Source organism: Patella vulgata, chromosome 1, assembly GCF_932274485.2.
Source record: "Patella vulgata chromosome 1, xgPatVulg1.2, whole genome shotgun sequence".
NCBI classification, from domain to species: Eukaryota; Metazoa; Mollusca; class Gastropoda; family Patellidae; genus Patella; species Patella vulgata.
Window position 1 is genome coordinate 95343301 of NC_065879.2, and position 21363 is coordinate 95364663.

Consider the following 21363-nt stretch of genomic DNA (forward strand, 5'->3'; position numbering starts at 1 on the left):
GAAACTGGTGGACCCGGAGAAAACCCACGAGGTTGAATATAGAGTCTAACATTTTAAAAGCTATAATAATAATAGAACACAGAAAGCCACGATAAAATACATATATGGGGTTTAAAGAACGATCAAAAGTATTCTCACTTTAAACATATTGATCCACAAAATACTCAATTCAAAGAAAACTTAAGTAAATTCTGAATAGCCTACTTGAACTAGACTAATTTTTATGATTTTCCAAGAGTCGTTCACCTGAAATATGTTAGATTTTATATATCCGCATGCATCGAAAATAAAATGTCACACCAGCAAAATATTGGTTACTTGTGGGCTCAATAACCTTTCGGTGACTTTTGTTGTTAAATCTTAAAAAAATGAACAGATGTTTGGCCTTATAAGTGACCGGGATAAAATTATGGTTTGACTCATTTAAATAGTTTGTTATAAATTAAGATCCTGATGTAAATTAGAATACAGGCCAATAATGTCTGTTAATCTATAGAATCAAAGATGTATGTGTGTATGTTGGCCTATCACGCTTCGTCGCCCCGATCCTCCCCCACATTATGTGGCATCAAATTAACCACCATGATCCCGTAAATGTTTTTGGCCATCGAATTTGGGCCGGGGGTGAATAATGCTTTGTCGCCGCGCTTAACCACCTCATATGTGGTATAAAATCAACCAGCATGAATGGTTTAAACCATCGAATTTGGGCCCCGGGCGAATTGAGGCCGTCGGTGAATTAAGCCCCTGTCGGATCTGGGCCCCGGATGTAGACGGGTATCATGCTAGTAGTCAAATAAACGTACATATTTCAAGAGCAATATTTTAGATTTGTTTTGATCGAAGCTGTGTAAGCTTGTTGGAAAATCAGTGTAAATGAATAAATATGTAGTGTTTTGTCTTCTTGGATTGGCATTTAGTAATTGAACATATTAACACAAGCTCCTATAACATTTGCTTGATAAAGACGAGAGTATAAATCCTCGTCTAAACGTAGCTTAGTATTTAACTCAGTAATTGTTTATCCATAAAATTGTACCTTGTGTTAATGTAGTGTTTTAGTCCGTTAAAACATCACTACATCCTGAATAAATGATTAATTATTTATTAATATTCTCGAATTGGGGGACAATTTGTTGCCGTAGTTTGCAAAAGAAACTGAAGATGGGCTAGACAGATCGATACACATCATATTATCTGTTTCAATAAATTTAGTGAAAACAGATTTGTTGATCTTTTTTTAAAACATTAGTATTGATTCCAAATTCAACCCATACAGATATAAAATCCCACCTGCCTCAAAACATGTGCCAATCCGCATGTAACAAGAATAACTATAAATTGTAAATTAAATAATAATACACAATGTGCCGTATTCTACTTGAGGCAACCGTTGTAAGTTCGTTCCTGGAGTTTTACTTCCACCGGGAATGGGTACCAATAGTTTGACGAATCAAATCTTGCCACTGAGCATATAAATGCATATTTGAAGAATCGTGTGAATATCTATGTGCTATTACCGTTTCACGAATTGTCCGTGCAAATCACGCCCTTCTTGATCAAAGTAACAATTCTATTTGTAAAAGCGTGCACGAGCTTATTCTGGATTCGTATTGGAAAACCTTTGGTATCAAGGCGACTGCAGTTCAGGGCCCTGTTTCTCGAAATCTTAACTGCAGATAAAATCCAAATTTTAGTGGATACTTCAATTTTGATTGGCTAAGCACTAAAATCAATCTTATATTATCCAATCAAATTACTAAAATTTGGATTTTATCTTAGTTAAAATTTCGTGAAACAGCCCCCTGTTGCTTTATTAAAAAAGATAATTGATATTAAACTATAAAATTTACTGACCTATATCCGTTTGAGATTGCCCAAGTAAATAAAAATAAGTCCCAAACGATTCGTTACCCCGTCGGGTAGCGTATTCGTGCCAGGGGCGGATCTAGGAATTTTTGCAGGAGTTGCCAGCTTCCTGAGACAATGTATCCTCCCCACCTCCCACATGGCCTCTGTCGTCTTTTTGGCGTATATACATACACATTGAGCTTTTTAAACAGAGAAATTCAACACCTCAATTTTTATTACGAATTAATACAATGACATTGTGATTCAATTTCATGGATGCAAAGCATTAATTGTGATATCACATAATATGTCCATATCATTATCTTGTGCTTTGAGTGCCCATCCTGTCCCACATATGACGATAAAGGATAAAGCACACGGCCGAGAAACTTTTCTGATAAAAAGTGTTGATTTACAAAAATTTTTATGTAGCTAAGCAGTCGACCCCCATCCCCCCTGCGTGCGTAGAGCGTTTTGCATTATATATTATACCTGATAAGATGTTATTACTATATTCATCGTTATAAATATGGTTTAAAAATTGTAGTTATAAAAGCTTATTTCTCAAAGGTATAAAGATATTCACAAGACTCTTCTGTGCCCATAATTTCAGCTTACATATTTGTTTCAATAAAAGTAGTGAAAATATATGTATTTTGTGCGGTCCTCCTGCACTTACTATTAACCATTAGTTGTCATATCAAATTGAATCCATACAGATATCAAAACATGTGCCAGTCCGCATATAACGAGAATAAATATGAATTGTAAATGGTTCACACACCCGTTCAGTTGTGTTTTACACAATACATCCATTATTTCCCCTTATTGTAGAATATTAATAAATAATTTATACATAATAATTAATTCAGGATGTAGTGACTATTTAACAGAAAAGTCATAATTTAACTGGTACTACTCACTTATCAGTCATAATTTTAACTGGTACTACTCTTATATCGAATTCCAACTGCCAAAGGACCTTTTACGTGCATTCTAATGTATACACGGGACCTCGGTTTTTCGTCTCATCCGAAGGACTAGACAGCTGTCCTTGTCAGGCCTTCCGTCCTGCATCACTTTGGCGCTCACAAGGGGAATTCGTTGAGGTTCGCAAGTCCGTTCGTTTGACACTTTGTTCTCTGGTCGGATAAGCTAGTGATCAGGCGACGGACGGTATCTGGTCAGATCTATTTATCTCGACGATCGATACCTGACCGAATACTGTCAGACAGCATTTCCGGCAGTCTAATTTTCTAGGGGAGGTCCCCCATACCCTCCGTAAGGACTCCCTACTTTGACGCTCGTGTGTGGGCTTCGTCGAGATTCGCAAGTCCGTTCGTTTGACACTTTACCTCAACGATCAGTGCCAAAAATACTGCCAGCCTGCATTTCCGGCAACCTGTTTTTCAAAATTTTCTGGGGGAGCCCCCCCCCCCTACTCCTAGTTGAAGCTCGTGCTTTTAACCTTGGACTTTGCCACTGCCTACTATCAAAAATCATTATATTTCTGTAAAATATTGGGCCAATATTACCAAAAAATGACATTCAAGTACACTCTGGACTTGAGGTTCACAAGCAGATATTCCACGCGGCGCGAGATGCCTACAATAAACTGCTTGATGAAACAAAGTTCGACTATCATCGTTCACGGATTGAATGCGCGGATCAGAGGACTCTGTTTGGAATAGTCGATGAGTTGTCTGGTTCGAAAAGGTCAACTTCCCAAGTACTGCCTGATCTTGAACCCAGTGACCTACCTGATCAATTTGCATCGTTCTTCACGCAGAAGATCAAGAACATTCGTGAGAAGATCGGCAATGGTTCGCCAGTTGTGGACTTTTCGGATGAAACTTCTTGTCGGTTGATGAACTTTGTTCCCATGACGCAGGAGGCTGTCACAAAAGTGATCGGTGATATGCCAAATAAATCATGTGCATTAGACCCAATACCAACTTCTCTAGTCAGGGACTGTATCAATGATCTTTCTCCAGTGCTGACCAATATTGTCAATGGCTCTTTTGCCACAGGAGTTTTCCCCCGGTCTTGCAAGGGCGCGTTGGTCCGCCCTCTGATAAAGAAGTCAGGTCTTGATAGAAATGAGTTCAAGAACTACAGGCCAGTGTCCAATTGCAGTTTTATTGACAAGTTTTTAGAAAAATGTGCCTTCGTTCAGTTGAATGCCTACTTGGTAGACAATTCCCTTTATGGTAAATTTCAATCTGCCTATCGGGAGGGACATAGCACCGAAACTGCGCTCCTTAGAGTGCATAACGATGTTATGCTCTCTCTAGACGGACAGAGGATGTCATTTTAGTTATGCTAGATCTTTCGGCTGCTTTCGACACCATTGACCATGACATACTCATGCAGCGCCTTCGCACGAGGTTTGGTATCGGTGGCTTTGCCCACGATTGGCTTGGGTCCTTCCTTCGTGGACGAACACAAGTTGTCACGATCGGGTCTTTGATGTCGAAGGAGCCACATACACTTGAATACGGTGTTCCTCAAGGTTCTGTTCTTGGGCCTGTGTTATTTTCACTTTACATGTCACCATTAGAAAATATTATTTGCCAGCATGGATTAAACTGTGTCATTTTCGCTGACGATTCTCAGATCTACATGACTTGCAGGACCCGCACTGACTATTCTGTTGTTGCCTCCATAGAGGCCTGCGTGACCGAGATCCGCCACTGGATGCAGGCAAACATGCTTGCTCTTAATGACGGGAAAACCGAGGTTCTCTGGTTTACGTCTAAAAACAAGAGGGTTAGTGATCGGGCCCTGGAGGCTGCTGTGCGGATTGGTGACGTCACAGTTCCCCCGTCCCAGTCGGCCCGGAATCTGGGCGTAATATTTGACTCTTCCGGCTCTTTGAGCGAGCATGTTGTCGCCGTGTGTCGTGCTGCGTCGTACTCTCTCTGGCGTATAGGAAAATTGAGGAATCTTTTGGACCAAAGAAGTACGGAAAAATTAGTTCATGGTTTTGTTACATCCAGATTGGATTACTGCAACAGTTTACTTTTCGGCCTGCCTTCGTATCAAATTCAGAAATTACAGCTAATCCAGAATTCTGCTGCTCGGCTAGTTGCCAGGATGTCGCATCGATCGCGTGATTCTATCACGCCCATGCTACGTGAGCTCCATTGGCTTCCGGTAGAGAGCAGAATTCGCTTCAAAATTCTGTGTATTATTTTCAGAAGTATTCACCTTCGTACGGCGCCGCGTTACCTCAGTGAGCTGGTGTCCGTTCAGAGATCCGGAAGAGTCACTCGTAGTTCGGATGAGATCCGACTCGAACCACGCCATTTTACCGCATATGCAAAGCGCTCACTGACAGTCTGTGGGCCGGAACTGTGGAATGTTCTCCCTCGAAATCTTAGGGCAATCGATATTTACAGTCAATTTAAGGCCACTCTCAAAACGTTTCTTTTTAGGCAATACTACCTTTAAATTAATGATTGTATCTTTATCACATATCACGTATTCTTATTATGTATATTATGATATTTTTATTTTTATTGTGTTCTGTGTTATATGTATAAATTGTAAAGCCTACTGAGATAATGTATGGAGTGGGCTCTAAATATATTAATAATACTTAATAATAATAATACTTTTGTTTGTGGAAAATAAAGTATTTATTCATTGTTTAGCTTTCCATTTATCATTGTTACTATAAATATATGTTTAAAAATGGGGTTTAACGTCCTACTTTTCTGCTCCGAACTGGGCTAATGAACACAGGCATACGCCATACAGTGTGCTATAAGGGAAATTACGGTCTACTCATATATCAAATTCCAACTGTCAAGGGATCTTTTACGTGCACGCCACGTTAAAATGTTTGCACTTTTTACAGGAATTACATTAATCATCAACACATGTATTTTTTTTTAACAATTATTATTTTAAAAATCATACATAAGAGTATAAAATAATTTGTGGTTTTTATTCATATTTAGTCCCAATCCAGGCGTGTACCCGATTGGCGCAGAAAAGTTGGACATTAAACCCCGTTTCATATCATATTCTCCTAAAATTATACGAGTGGTCACCATCAGAGAGAGAGAGAGAGAGAGAGAGAGATTGGGGGGGGGGGAGGGGGTAACGTCCACTCGACACAAAACTAGTTCATTTCAGGACTAACACGTTGTTCAATTTTATTTCAATAATTCGCTTGCGAGTAGGGGTCTTTAGCAGTGGGAGGAAACTGGAGAACCCGGAGAAAACCCACAAGGTTGGAGAGGGGGTACCTACTACTTGTCACGTACAACCGGGGAATTGAAACCTGGCCAGTTGACTCAATTACAGACCTTATTATACAACGCGTACGTGATCATCATTTAGCTACCCCCCCCCCTCGACATTCACACTGAAACAACTTAAAATAGTTTAACAGGCCTTGCTAATATATGATGAACGCCATCATGGACAGTAAACACAAATTATATAGGTATACATCAAAGATTCCAAATCACCGGGTCAAAAGTTGGGCTTCTTATATCCAATACTTAAGACAAAATTAAAACTTTAAAATGGGAACACGAATCGTTTGCCATAATGCTTTCGAGCGCCAGTTTTATGAAGCGACTCGATGAGAGAGAGAGAGAAATGGGGTTTAACGTCCACTCGACACAAACTAGGTCATTTCGGGACTAACATACGGTTTAATTTTATTTACATAATTCGCTTGCGCGTAGGGGTCTTTAGCAGTGGGAGGAAACCGGAGGACCCGGAGAAAACCCACGAGGTTGGACAGGCGACCCTACTCCTTGTCACGTACAACCGGGGATTCGAAACCACGCCAGTCGACTCAATGACAGACTTTATGATACAGCGCGCGCACGCTAACCATTCAGCCACCCCCCTCCCCCCGCGACTCGATGAACGAGGCTAAACATATAATGTGTGTATTTTTACACCGGGAGAGACTTTATGAAATCTTAATCTGCATTAATTGCTTTTGTAAGATTGTCCCAAAAGACAAGATTACCCTAAGGATCATCAGTATATTCTACATACGAATCATTTCTCATTAGCTGAACAAGCTCATGAGGTAGATCTTTAACTGGAATACGTTCATATATTATAACAATTACAACAGTTCTACCGGTACTAATACCTTCTATTAAAGCCATATTCAGTTCATAGATGCACCAATAACTCTTGCGGAAATTCTTCGTCAACACAATCAGAGTTTTCTTACTGTTTCTCACAGCGTTGGATATATTAGCAGCAATTACCTCCCCTACCAAGAAATCCCGGTGGTGAATACAGAGTTGCATCCCTTGTTGCCTTTCTAGCTTTTCAATCATGTCAGTAACGACAATCTGGCGGTCTTCATCTGCGTACGAAACGAAGGCATCGAAGTCAAACTTGTTCTGAATATCATTACCAAGAGCAGTATATTGACGGTATATGTTACGTCTTACGTAATAAAAATATCGGAGTTTCCAGCGGTATCTATATATTAGGCTCGACATGATAACCGCCATAATCACCACAATGCTACTGGTTAAAACAACAATCATGACTGTCCACGAAGCACATTCCTTGTCTAGATTTAACAATATGGCTCCTAGATGGTTTAATGAGATAATTTTTCCGTGCCTGTTTTCACACGTGTATTCATTTCTTCTAATAAAATTGGTTGTGTTAGTTTCCATCCATTTAAAGAAATCCAGGTTTTCACAGATACACAACAGGGACTGACCGAGCAGGTTGATTTTCAAAACTGTCCCCTTAGCCTGCTGCAGATCACCAAATTTTCTTAAAGACAGTGGAAGTGTAGATAAACTGTTGTAGCTAAGATCGAGGAATGTTAAGTTGGTCATGTGATCAATATCCAACGACCATTGCTTCATTCTGTTATTGGATAAATCTAAATTCTTTAATTTTATTTGCTCGTGTAGAAATACCGAAGGTAGAACCGTTATATGATTGTCTGATATATCCAATATTTCTAGCTTGGTTAATGGTTTAAATATACTTCCATTCGTGTCAGAAGCAAAGGTAAAGCTTAAAAAATTCGAACCAATGTATAAAGAACGAAGATTAATTGCTCCAATAAAAAAATCCTTATTTATTTCGTCACAGAAGTTGTGGGACAAACTGAGCCATTCCATACGAGTACAACCCAAAATTGGACTATGCCATTTATTTAAAATATTTGATGAGAAATCCAGCATTTTCACTTGGTTTTTACCAAACGTCATTCGTGGAATGGAACATCCAAGTTTAATGTGGCTTATATTAATGTATTGAATTTTAGGTGGAAGTTTAATAACAGATTGATTCCGTTTCTCCTCGCTTTTAGAAAACCAACTCAATAGTGAAATATGTGCATCCGTATCCGTTCCTGTTTGAGATGATTGTCGTCATGGATGACCTCATCATTAAAATAGGGACAGTTTTTGTAGAAATAAGATCTATCTGGTAATATATTGTCGTGTTCAGGATGTGTGATGTACTGATAACTGGCATCAACACATATAATATCTTTAAAATAATATAAACCAAACACATATATCCCAAACGTCGGTAAATTATCCCTAAGACTTGTTATTCTAATGGTAGCAGGTAAGTAATTAAGAATTAGTTCGTCAAAGCGTTGAATCCTGTTCTGATCTACATAAAGTTCCGTGATATTAAGGTGATGAAATCTAGATACGTGCTTGCCAGTTACTTCAGTCCCAAGAGCAAAGTTTTCATAAATGGAACTTATATTGAGAATGCGGAAAGCTTTACTGTTTAAATTTATTAAAGGCAACGTTGCGGCATCAAATCCAAGTTTCCTGTTACCAGCGAGATCGAGAAATTTTAATTTTGAAAACATGCTGAAGGCAAAACTATCAATTTTTCTGATTTGACAGTTACTCAACACGAGGCTTTCTATGTTAGGGACATTGATAAAAGAAGTGTTAATAATGTGGTGGGTTTCACATTTACCTGTAAAACTCAGGTATTTCAGGTTCGTAAGATTTGAAAAACCCCTCCCAAGTTCTATAATGAGTATGCCATCCATCTTTAAGGTTTCAAGAGAACACAAACTTGCAAAGCTTTCATCCGGATAGTCCGCGTTAGATACTGGATATTTGTAGTTTGAAGATATGTCCAGAGTTTGGAGATTTACAAGAGATTTAAAAACTCCAATCGGGTAGCTTTCAGGTTTCATACTAATATTGTTGCTGTGAAGGTTCAGTGTGATCAAAGTGTCCAATCCATAAAAACTAAAATTGTTTAGTCGTGATATACGATTGTTGGAAATGTCTAGAAAGGAAAGTTTGGTTCCGTTAAATGTGTAATCTGCTATATTTTCAATGAAATTATCTTGTAGTATTAACCAAGTTGTTTTGTCTGGTATATTTGGTGGAATTTCTCTTAATGCACGCTTAGAACAGTCCACTACGATGCCCGTTGCTCCCTCTTTATTTCGGCATTCACATTTTTTACACAACTGCGGCTCAACAAATAGATCATCTCCACCAGTTATAGCTGTCCAAACACCAAATAATAATAGACACTGTAACAATCTCATTCTAAATGAAAGAGAAAAACAAATCAACATATAATATACCCCTTATCAGTTCGCACGTGCAAGTTCTTTCTGCTCTATTTATTCACAGGTATCTGACCTTCTATCCGTATATATATATGCATACACCATGTCGTACCAGACAATATATAATAAAAAACAACAGGCATGCAATGCCTGTTGAAAACTCATCTTACCTGCTCTCGCTTCGGCTCGTTTTTTTTTCAACAATTAGTAATGTCAGGCAACCAAACCTCTGTCAATTCACTCAATTATGTTTTTTCTTCAATCTAGTCGTTTTGATTTGCATAAATACTCCTACAAAACGATATCATCGCCACTTGTTTCCAATATTTACATCGTTTTCGTCCATTTTCATTTTGTCACTGCCGCCATGCGCTGACGTCACACAAATAGACGCATTCGGCAGACCTCGTTTTTTTTGTTGCTGGGGTTGAGGGATTCTACCGATATTCGCCGAATATGTATAGACGTTTCACTGACGCATGAGACGACGCTACTTCTTATTATGTGTTAACCATTTTAGTAGCTTTTCATGTAAGCAAATTTAAAATGGGAGCTAAAGAATAAAATTTGCCTAATTTTTTTAATACCGTAGCTTTTCATGTAAGCAATTTTAAAATGGGAGCTATAGAATAAAATTTGCCTAAAAAAATTAGGCAAATTTTATTCTTTAGCTCCCATTGTAAAATTGCTTACATGAAAAGCTACTAAAATGGCCGAATGGTTAACACATAATAAGGAGTAGGGTCGTCTCATGCGTCAGTGAAACGTCTATACATATTCGGCGAATATCGGTAGAATCCCTCATTATAGTATAATACTAGACTTTTATATATAAACCTATCTCCCCTTTAGCCATTCCACCTACATACACATAAACCAATGACTTCAATTGATTACGAAAAACGTGATGACATATTTTTCATGTGACAAGACCTCAAGTATATTTATGCATAAAAATAAAAAAAAACAATTCATGAAAATAATGGCATAATACATTATGGGAGATAAGATAAAGAGCTGGCAATTCTCACTATAATAGTCCAAAACTAGATAATGTAAAGGCAATTTGCTGAAAATTTCAGTCAAATTGATCCACTATGAACCGAGATTTTAGCGATTGAATACTGGAGCTAGCCTCGATCATCATTACTAAAGTCGGTAGGATAAAAAACATAGTCTCGATTATCCATTTTTTGATTTAATTATGAATGGACGTCGAACAGCAAATCGGAACGCAATCCAATAAATATCGCAGGCTAGCGATGCCATCGAGAGTTGATTATGGTCGTGAAATGAAATGAAATGAAATGGGGTTTAACGTCCTACTGTTTTTCTCCGAACTAGGCTAATGAAGACGGGCATACGCCAAACAGTGTGCTATGAGGGAAATTCTGCCCGGACAGCGGCACTACGGCCTACTCTTATATCGAATTCCAACTGTCAATGGATCTTTTACGTGCACGTCAATGTGTACACGGGAGCTCGATTTTTCGTATCCTTGACATGCTCTCCTTCCCGCATCACTGACGAGCAAGCGTCTTACCCACTTAGCCACCGTGATTCCCGTATTGGGTAGTATTGGGTGGTATTGGGTACTGTTGGATGGTATTGGTTAGTATTGGGTACTGTTGGGTGGTATTGGGCAGTATTGGGTAGTATTGGGTACTGTTGGGTAGTATTGGTTAGTATTGGGTACTGTTGGATGGTATTGGGTAGTATTAGGTGAATCGACTTGTCGCGTTAAAACAGACCCTGCTCAATATACGACCCAACAATACGGTTAATTCTTAATATAAATACACACATCCAAGGTCAAGATGGTGGACGGTGTGGCAGCTTTCTACAACCCACCTTCACTAACCCCAACCCTGTTCCACGTCGATCCCACCTTACTATACCACAGTCTCACCAAACTATGAATTCACTGGCCCGGGGTAAATTGCTTGCTTGTATGTCCCGAAGACTCAAGAATGCGACTTTATCCGGAGAAATGTGTGAAAGGAAATTATTTTAATCAGCAGATTTATTTTTTCAATTAAATGTTGGCTCGATAACCTGGAGGGCCCTGCGTTAGACGAGAAAGTTCATAAAATACTGTATGATGTATGGCTGGTGTATTAGCCCAGTCGGAGCACAACAAGAGGATGTTAAACCTAATTTCATTTCATTTAATTCATTTCAAATTAAGCGAGACTGCTAGCACAACCAAGTTAACAGCAATAATTTAAAAAAAAAAGATTTAATTTGAGTTTCATTGTTTGATTGGAAGCCGCCCACCCCCACGTCACTGTAAATATTGAAATGACTATAACTTACCTATTGTTGATATCAATATCATCGGCCATTTAAATGAAGACAATAAATGTACTTGTATAATAATATCCCTAAGATTTGATTATAACAAATGAAATTACTACATACCACTATATACCAGGATAAGTGGTGTTTCCGTACAATCAACGACTTGAGACTTATGGTAAAGCCGGGAACACATGGCACACTTTCTAATACAATTTTTTTTAGCAACTTCTAATTGTTTCCGATTTTGCTAAACAAATTTCCTATGTGCTCGTATTTCGACGGCAATGGGTTTTTATCGTCGGTTAAGTTTGCTAGAAATCCCTTTCAAAACCCTCTAGCCATTCTGGAGAGTTGGATGGCTGAATGGTTAGCACGTACGAGCCGAATCATAAGGTCTGTCATTGAGTCAACTGGCGTGGTTTCGATTCACAGGTTGTGCTTGACAAGGAGCAGGGTCGCCTGTCCAGCCTGTGGGTTTTCTCCGGGTCCTCCGGTTTCCTCCCATTGCTAAAGACCCATTAGTGAAATAAAATTGAACCATGTGTTAGTGACCTGGTTTGTGTTAAGTGGACGTTAAACCCCTTCTCTCCCTCTCCCTCTCTCTCTCTCTCTCCGCCTCTCTCGCCATTCCATCAACAAAATCAAGCGGACATCAAGAGTTGTCCATTAGTTATACCCTTAAATGTGTGTTCTGTCCAGTTGGGGTGTTTTTCATGGAATCCAGTATTTGGGCGTCACCACTTTCCATATGTACCAAATTTGACATACGTCCGCTGGAATTATTAGAATAAGGCCCACATCCACCGCTAACGGTACACTTAGGTGATATTGAAATTAGAAATGTTACGATTTCATGATCGTTTAAGTATAATATTAAGGTTTATTCTATCTTGTTTTAAAGACGTTACAGGCATTAATAAACAAAACAAGTTTTTAAGGTGAAACTAATAAAACCAACTCGTAACTTCAGAGATATCTTAAAGTATGTGAATCCCCGGTTGTACGTTACAAGAAGTAGGGTCGCCTGTCCAAACTCGTGGGTTTTCTCCGGGTCCTCCGGTTTCCTCCCACTGCTAAAGACCCCTACGCGCAAGCGAATTATTGAAATAAAATTAAACGATATGTTAGTCCCGAAATGACCTAGTTTGTGTCGAGTGGACGTTAAACCCAATCTCTCTCTCTCTCTCTCTCTCTCTCTCTCTCTTAAAATATGTAGCGACGTTGTAGGAGTCGCGGTGGCTCTGTGAGTAAGACGCTGGCTCGTTAACCAGTAGGTCTCGGGTCTCGCTCCCGGAGTTGGCCGAGATAGTTTCTATGGATTTTCTGGCGTGGTTTCTCCTTGTCAGTGGTACAGGACAGATGACCCGATAAGGTGATGCAGGACAGATTGCCTGACCCTGGCAAGGTGGTACAGGACAGATGACCTGGCAAGGTGGTGCAGGACAGATGACCCGACAAGGTGTTACAGGACAGATGACCCGACAAGGTGTTACAGGACAGATGACCCGACAAGGTGGTGCAGGACAGATGACCCTGACAGGGTGGTGCAGGACAGACGACCTGACAAGGTGGAACAGGACAGATGACCTGACAAGGAACAGTGTCTAATCGTGCGCGTAAATAAAACGTGAAAATTTGAATTCCAAATAAGAGTAAGCCGTAGTGCCGCTGTTCGGGCAATCTTCCCCCCATATCACACCATGTCTATGGTGTATGACTTTCATCATTAACCCAGCAGGATCTTTCTATGGCGCATTTCTTTTTCATCTGCTTGTAACTTTTAAACCTGTTAATACTCCCGTACATGTAGTTGGTTAATACGATTCGTGTACGCAGCCCTTAGTATACCATCTAGATCCTATATCAAGCAATCGTGTTGTGTAAACATGTAGTTGATTAATACGATTCGTGTATACAGCCCTTAGTCTACCATCTAGGTTGTGACCGTATAAAGCAATCTTGTACCGGTAGTTGAGATCTATCTACATTAGGGGTGGGGTTTATTTACCGGAAGTGACGCTACAGGATAAAGGCGTAGCAAGATAATAAAACGGAATAGGGTTTAACGTCCTACTTTTCTGTATCAAAATAAAATGGGACTTAATGTACTACTTGTCTGCAACTGGCGTGGTTTCGATTCCCCGGTCGTACGTGAAAAAGAGTAGGGTCGTCTATCTAACCTCATGGGTTTTCTCCGGGATCTCCAGTTTCCTTCCACTGATAACGACCCCTACGCGCAAGCGAATTATTGAAATAAAATTGAACCATATGTTAGTCCCGAAATGACGTAGTTTGTGTCGAGTGGACGTTACCCCCCCCCCCCTCCTGGTGGAAACTAGTAAAATCAGTTGTGAAAATGGAAAACGTAAACAGCAATAATCAAACCCCAATTAACCCCAATGGCAAAATTTATTATCATCCATTTGATAAGGCGACGGTATTAAATTCATACCTTACATCTGTTTCAAAACGAGATACCTCACATGAATTACCCCCCTTTGATGCACGCTCTGACATCACAATGAATGATTTTATCGTAACCGAACAAGAGGTTAAAGACCAATTAAAAATACTCGACTCTTCAAAGCCACCAGGACCAGATGAAATCAGCCCACTAATTCTAAAAAACATATCTCCCGCCATTGTAATTCCATTAACTCGTCTATTTAACCTGTGCCTTACAACTAAACAACTTCCAGACATATGGAAAACTTCACATGTCACAGCTGCCTTTAAAGGGAAGGGTGATCCACAATTACCAGAAAATTATCGCCCCATTTCCTTAACGTGCACAATTTGTAAGATTTTTGAAAAAAATTATCCTAAAACATCTGCACAACTTTATTAAAAAATATCATTTATTATCTAAACATCAGTCAGGATTTCAAAAAAATGATTCAACGCAATAAACCAACTTCTTGAGATATATAATATAATCATACGTAATCTAGATAAAGGGAAAGAGCTTAGCTTTGTATTCTGTAATATTTCTAAAGCGTTTGATAAAGTCTGACACATGGGAATTATATATAAGCTGCGAAAGTATGATATTAATCTAAATTTATGTGATTGGATATACAATTATTTTACAAATCGTAAACCATGTGTTGTCCTTGAAGGTTTTTCATCACTTTATTTGTCAGTTGAATCCAGGGTTCCCCAGGGATCGATACTCGGTCCTTTTCTATTCTTAATATACATAAATGATATTTCAGACAATCTAGATAACAATGTACGATTATTTGCTGACGATACGTCCTTATTTGCAATTATAAATGATAACCGATTAGAAACTGCTAATTCAATCAAAAGTGATCTGAAGCTAATATCACCGTGGGCAAATAAATGGCAAATAAAATTTAACCCAAATAAAACTAAAAACTTAATATTCACACGTAAAAAAACTAATCATCCTAATCTTATGTTTGAAAATAAAATTATTGATAAAGTTTCCCCACACTGCCACTTGGGACTAACATTTCATCTAAACGGAACATGGGCAGAACATATTTCTAAAATTCACAAAAAAAGCTTGCAATAGACTCAACATACTACGCCAATTAAAATTTAAATTAAACAGATCTACGTTATGTACGATATTTACGTCATTTATACGTCCTCTTACGGAGTATAGGGATAATATATGGGATAATTGTAGTATTACAGATTCGGAATTACTTGAGAATATCCAACTAGATGCAGGGAGAATCATAACTGGTCTGCGACGAAATTCCCACAGAAAATATGTTTATGACGAATTAGGGTAGGAACCACTGTTCAAACGCCGCCAAAAGCATAAACTCGTCTATTTTTATAAAATCCTTAATTGCTATATTCCCAAGTATTTGTCCGATATTCTAATAAAAATACAACCTGAAACAAATTACAATCTTAGAAACCACAAACTGAAAATACCACAATGTAAAACGTCTTCTTATATAAAATGTTTTTCCCAAACACAATAAAACTATGGAATAGTCTTCCTGCGCACGTGCAGTTATCACCGTCTCTCAATACTTTTAAGTCCAGTCTCCTGAGTCAGTACATAAAAAACCTAGTTATTTTCACTATGGAAACTGTAAGGAAAATATCATTCACTGCCAACTAAGAAATAAATCTAGTAATCTCAATAATCATCTTTTCCACCACTACCTATCTGAATCAAAAATATGTCCAAAATGCAATTCTTCGGATGAAGATAACTTCCACTTTTTCTTCTCTTGCCCATCTTATTCAGCTATCAGAATCGAACTATTAAATTCATTAAAGGTATTCACAGAAACTATTAATCTAGATCTGATTTTAAATGGCTCTACAGATCTTTCGAATACCTCCAATATCTTGATTTTTCAAGCAGTCCATTATTTTATTAAAAGTACCCAAAGGTTTTGATTCGCTTTTACATAGTATCATTGTTGTATAATATCAAAATATTGCATCGTATATATCATTTCCACATGAAACTGTATATATGTTCGGTTTTACAATTTATTATATTTAATCTCTTTTTTTATGTATATGTTTATATTATATCGTTTATTATTTTCTGTATCCCTGGGAAAGAACTTATATGGGCTTTGCCTGTTCTTCAATCCTTTTCAAATGAATAAAATATTGTTTAAACTAATTAAACAAAACAACACATTCGCTTCTAACGTAAGCGCAACCCTACTTCCTTGAGGGTATAAAAAAAACCGATTCCTCTTAATAGGAATACACAAAGCTCGAATTTACGAGGCAAAAACTTTTTAAAAAACATTCCCGTTATGTCGGGGTATATACAACACACAAAAGAAAGAGAAAGAGAGAGGGAGAGAGAGAGATGGTGTTTAACGTCCGCTCGACAAAAACTAGGTCATTTCGGGACTAACATATGGTTTAATTCTATTCAATAATTCGCTTGCGCGTAGGGGCTTTAGCAGTGGGGAAAACCGGAGGACCAGGAGAAAACCCACGAGGTTGGACAGGCGACCCTACTCCTTGTCACGTACAACCGGGGATTCGAAACCACGTCAGTTGACTCAATGACGGGCCTTATGATACAGCACGCACGTGCTAACCATTCAACCATCCAACCCCCTACCAAACAAAAGAATAACATAGGAGATAAAACCGTGAATACTATGTGAATGTTTGTGTGTTAATAAATAAATAAATAAATTTTTATTCGTACACGAAGTACAACAAATATCAGAAATAAATACATATAAATATATACAAGTTCTCAACTAATACAGAGTTGATTAATTATTTCATTTAATTTTATATATTCAGATGGCGAACAATCACTTAAATCTATGTATTCTCGTATTGCATTTCCTATTCTCTTATCATTTTCCTTCCAGGTACTTTTATCGTGACATTCTATTTTATTTACAATATTTAACAATGACTTGCGTTCTAAATTGTATTTTGTTATATTATAATGATATGATAATTGATATTATTGCACATAGTAGACTTACTTCCCAACAACGCAGTACGTCCACATATATGAAGACATAAATTACTACTATGTATAATACTATGATAAATCCTGACATATAACATTCAATAAATTATTGTGGGTTCTTGGGGAAATGTTGAATACTTTCCTTACCTGTTTTCTCCAGAAATATCTTCACCGCAAATATAGCGATGGACGATGAAAAATCTATTCAACCGTCTATTCAAGAATTTCCTAATTAGGATCTTAACTCAATTCCAGTCAAACAGTGAAAACATGCTAAATATAAACCTCTTATTACTTTGTTACTATTCATTTTAAAAGCCAAAATATGTATTCAAAAACAAAACAATTATAATTTACATTCTTTTAAAAACAAAATGACTCACCGTAAAACAACAATCACACACAATTTCTGTTCCCCGCAGTTCCGTCGCCATTGATTGGAAAGTCTTTTGCAGTTTTTTGTTGATTGCCCCATTTTTCTTCATGTCCATCAGTAACACTGATTGAAAACGCGTCTGCCACCCACGGTTTCACAGATAAGTGTTTCGGTCCTGCATTTAAAAAAAAAACTTCTTTTTCCTCCAACTCAACATATGTCTTGCGGTGAAATCTCTTTTGCCTCGTCACGGCATGCCTACTGACCAGTGCATGAAGTCACGTGGATCTTGTACGCAGATCATATGTAGTTTGTATATGACACGGGATTAATTACGTGTTTAATTAGATCATCACCAGTCCGCGCCTTAAGAGTAGTTTATACAGAGTTGATAGGACAATATTATAAATATTATCAAAGCTAATCGAGTTCATGAATTTCTTTGCACCTAAATGATCGTTCAATTTGATGTAAAGTATAAAGATCACTTTGTCACACCTGTAGTTCTTTCTTTATACCTTAAATGTTATATAAATTATTAATTAGACATTAATTAACTTATCTAGACCATAATCAACTCTCGATGTCATCGCTGGCCTGCGATATTTACTGGGTAAGGTTTATTCGTGTAGACCAGTTCTTTTACCATACATTTTAATATTATTTGCTGGGTTGGATGGTCGAACGGTGTGGGTTTAATCATAATGTATGCCATTGAGTATGTTGCGTGGGTTAGATAACCCGAAGTAGGGTCACGTCACTTTTCACAATAAAACAGTAAGGTTTATTGGTGTAGACCCGGGCCCTGTTTCACGAAAGTGTAACTAAGACACTTAAATTTTGATTGGCTAAGCACTAAAATCAATCTAATGTTGTCCAATCAAATTACTAAAATTTGGATTTTAACTTAGTTAAAATTTCGTGAAACAGGCCCCAGTTCTTTTACCTTACATTTTAATTTTATCTGCCGGGTTGGGTGGTTGAACGGTGTGCGCTTAATCATAATGTTTGCCACTGAGTCAAGTTGCGTGGTTACATTATGCGACGTAGGATCGTCTGCCTAACCTCGTGGGTTTCCTCCGGGTCAAACATTTTCCTTCCACTGCTAAAGACTATCAAGCGCAAGCGAAGCATTGAATAAAATAAAATTGAATCATATGTTAGTCCCGAAATCAGCTAGTCTGTGTCAAGTGAACGTTACCCCCCCCCCCCCTCTCCATCTCTGTCTCAAATATTAGCCCACAGGATTTCGGCGTATATTTAATCGAATAATCATGTTTTAAACAGAGTTTGTTTCACTTTAACCTTTGACACCCAACCGATAATTCCGTTGCAATTCGATATAAGAGTAGGCCGCAGCGCCGCTGCCCGGGCAAAATTTCCCTCATAGCACACTGTATGGCGTATGCCCGTCTTCATTAGCCCAGGTTAGGAGCAGAGCAGTAGGACGTTAAACCCCATTTCATTTCCATCATTTTATGATGACATTTCTAAGATGGAGGGGGGGGGGCCGGTTGCATGGCCGAATGGTTAGCACGTGCTTGCTGTATCATAAAGCCTGTTTTACATGACAAGGAATCGAGTCGCCTGTCCAACCTCGTGGGTTTTCTCCGGGTCCTCGGGTTTCCTCCCACTGCTAAAGACCCCTACGCGCAAGCGAATTATTGAAATAAAATTAAACCATATCTCTCTCAGATGGCGACCATTTTTGGCGGGAAAATTGGCAGATGTGCTGATTTCGAATAAGTAGTAGTGTTTGGTGTCAATATATATGTTTTCGGGGTCACAAATTCTATTCCTGACATTTACAACCTTGTAAAATGATCACACGTTCATATACTTAGCATATTTCCAAGATGGCGGTCATTCTTGGCGGGAAAATAGGACGATGTGCTGATATTGATTAAGTAGTCGTCGTTCGTGTCAATATATATGTTTTCAGGGGCACAGATTCCATTTCGGTCAGTAACAACTGTGTAAAATGATTATAAGTTAACCTATTGTGCATATTTTCAATATGACGGCCATTTTTGGCGGGAAAATGGGACGATGTGCGGATATTGATTAAAGATACATTGTAGAGAGCTGGCCACCCTTGCTAACACTTTAAAAATAGATGATCTAAGAAGAATATATTGAAAATTTCAGTCAAATTACTTTATTCTGAACAAAGTTATCACCATTGTAATTTTTGACTAGAAATGGGAGTCAACTCTATCTCCACCGTCTCCGAGAATGGCCGATCTTTTGATTGACAGGCGTTAACCTACATAATCTCGATTATCAGTTAACGTTTTCAATGGTTATGGTACCGTTAGCCTATTCGGTTTGAGGCGGGGTTGCAATTCAATTCGTATCATATTTATTTTTTACTACAAATTAAAAATAAGACTTTTAATATATAGATAAGAAGCGAAAGTTTGAAAGGAATGGACCAAATCAATGAGGCAGCATTGTACATAATTATAGCCGACTTCTTGTTAGCCTTCGTGTACTCTTGTACTGTAACTGGTAGGCCTACGTGACTCCCAAAGCAGACAAATAGGAAACAGTGATCCAAATGGGGCTGCAATTCAACTGGGGTGATGTTAGCTGCGATGTTTATCAATTTCCATAATTTTTCTGTAAACGAAAGTGACAAATTAGAGCGTATAATACCGACATCCAAACTCTCATTTTAACCACAGCTAAACATATTATCAAGGCCGTATATCGAACTTTCGACTGACATACGGCCTTGCTCAAAAGCGGCCTCGCTTTATACGCTCTATCATTTAGCCTCGGTCATTACTGCCTTTTATAGAAAATGTCCGGAAGTATGACGTCAACGTAACGATTAATCTCCGCTTACGACGCCATTTATGGATTTAATCAATCAATGAAATCCTGTTTAAATCCAAACCGAATCCAAGCAATCCGTGGGTCTACAGAGTTGATTTTGGGTTTGTTGGGTAAATAAAGATCTAATTTATAATTTCTATGACATCTGAGGCCCAAAGGAAGACCGACAATAGGCAGATTTAGCTCATAATGTATGTTTAAGTAGTCGTCTATGGTACCAGGATATATTCGGGGCGCAGATTCCATTTCTGCTATTTACAAATGTGTAAAATGATCGCATGTTCACATATTTAGAATATATCTAAAATGATTTTGATTAAGTAGTCGTGTCTTTGTGACAATATAATAATGTTTTAAGTTCATTTCTGTCGTTTACAACTGTCTAACATGATCACATGTTTATATATTTAGCATATTTCTAATATGGCTGTCATGTGTCAATATATGTTTTCGGGGGCGCAGATTCGATTTCTGCCATTTACAACTGCGTGAAATGGTGGTATGTCCGACGTTTTATAAACACATTACTGACAAGGTTTCTGAATCCAATTCTGCTATGTATAAGCTTGTAGCATGTTCCTAGAAGCCATTGCCGTGTTTCACCCATTAGGTGTATTACCCAACAAAGAAATAAAAACGACTGCAAATGAAATAGTAATACTTGCTGTAAGAAACTTTTATGGCATAGATTATATTATCAGATGACCCCAAGCTGCATGTGGAAGGTTCGTTCAGAGGATTGCTGTTGCTTAAAGGATGCTGTGACCCTTCATTAATGACATACTGAAAGAACTGATGGTAGTGATGTCCAAGTAGCCAGTCACGTCGTTGTGTAAGTAGTGACATACTTTGGTGACGCCGCCAGGTTGGAACGGGGATCACGGTGGCTAAGTGGGTAAGGCGCTGGCTCGCTAGCCTGGAGGTCGGGTGTTCGATCCCTGCATTGGCCGAGAAAGTTCATCCAGATTTTCCGGCGTG

At 38.3% G+C, this 21363-nt stretch overlaps 1 protein-coding gene across 1 annotated transcript; it reads right to left on the bottom strand.

Moving 5' to 3' along the window:
* Positions 1-6797: 6797 nt before the first annotated feature.
* LOC126831013 (toll-like receptor 4) lies at positions 6798-9130 on the bottom strand (the record flags this gene model as incomplete). Its single annotated transcript, XM_056101104.1, is given in 4 exon segments — positions 6798-7432; positions 7616-7872; positions 8376-8745; positions 9031-9130. Coding segments are annotated over 4 exon segments (1362 nt in total), but the record flags the coding sequence as incomplete, so codon positions are not given.
* Between the last annotated feature and the right edge of the window lie 12233 nt (positions 9131-21363).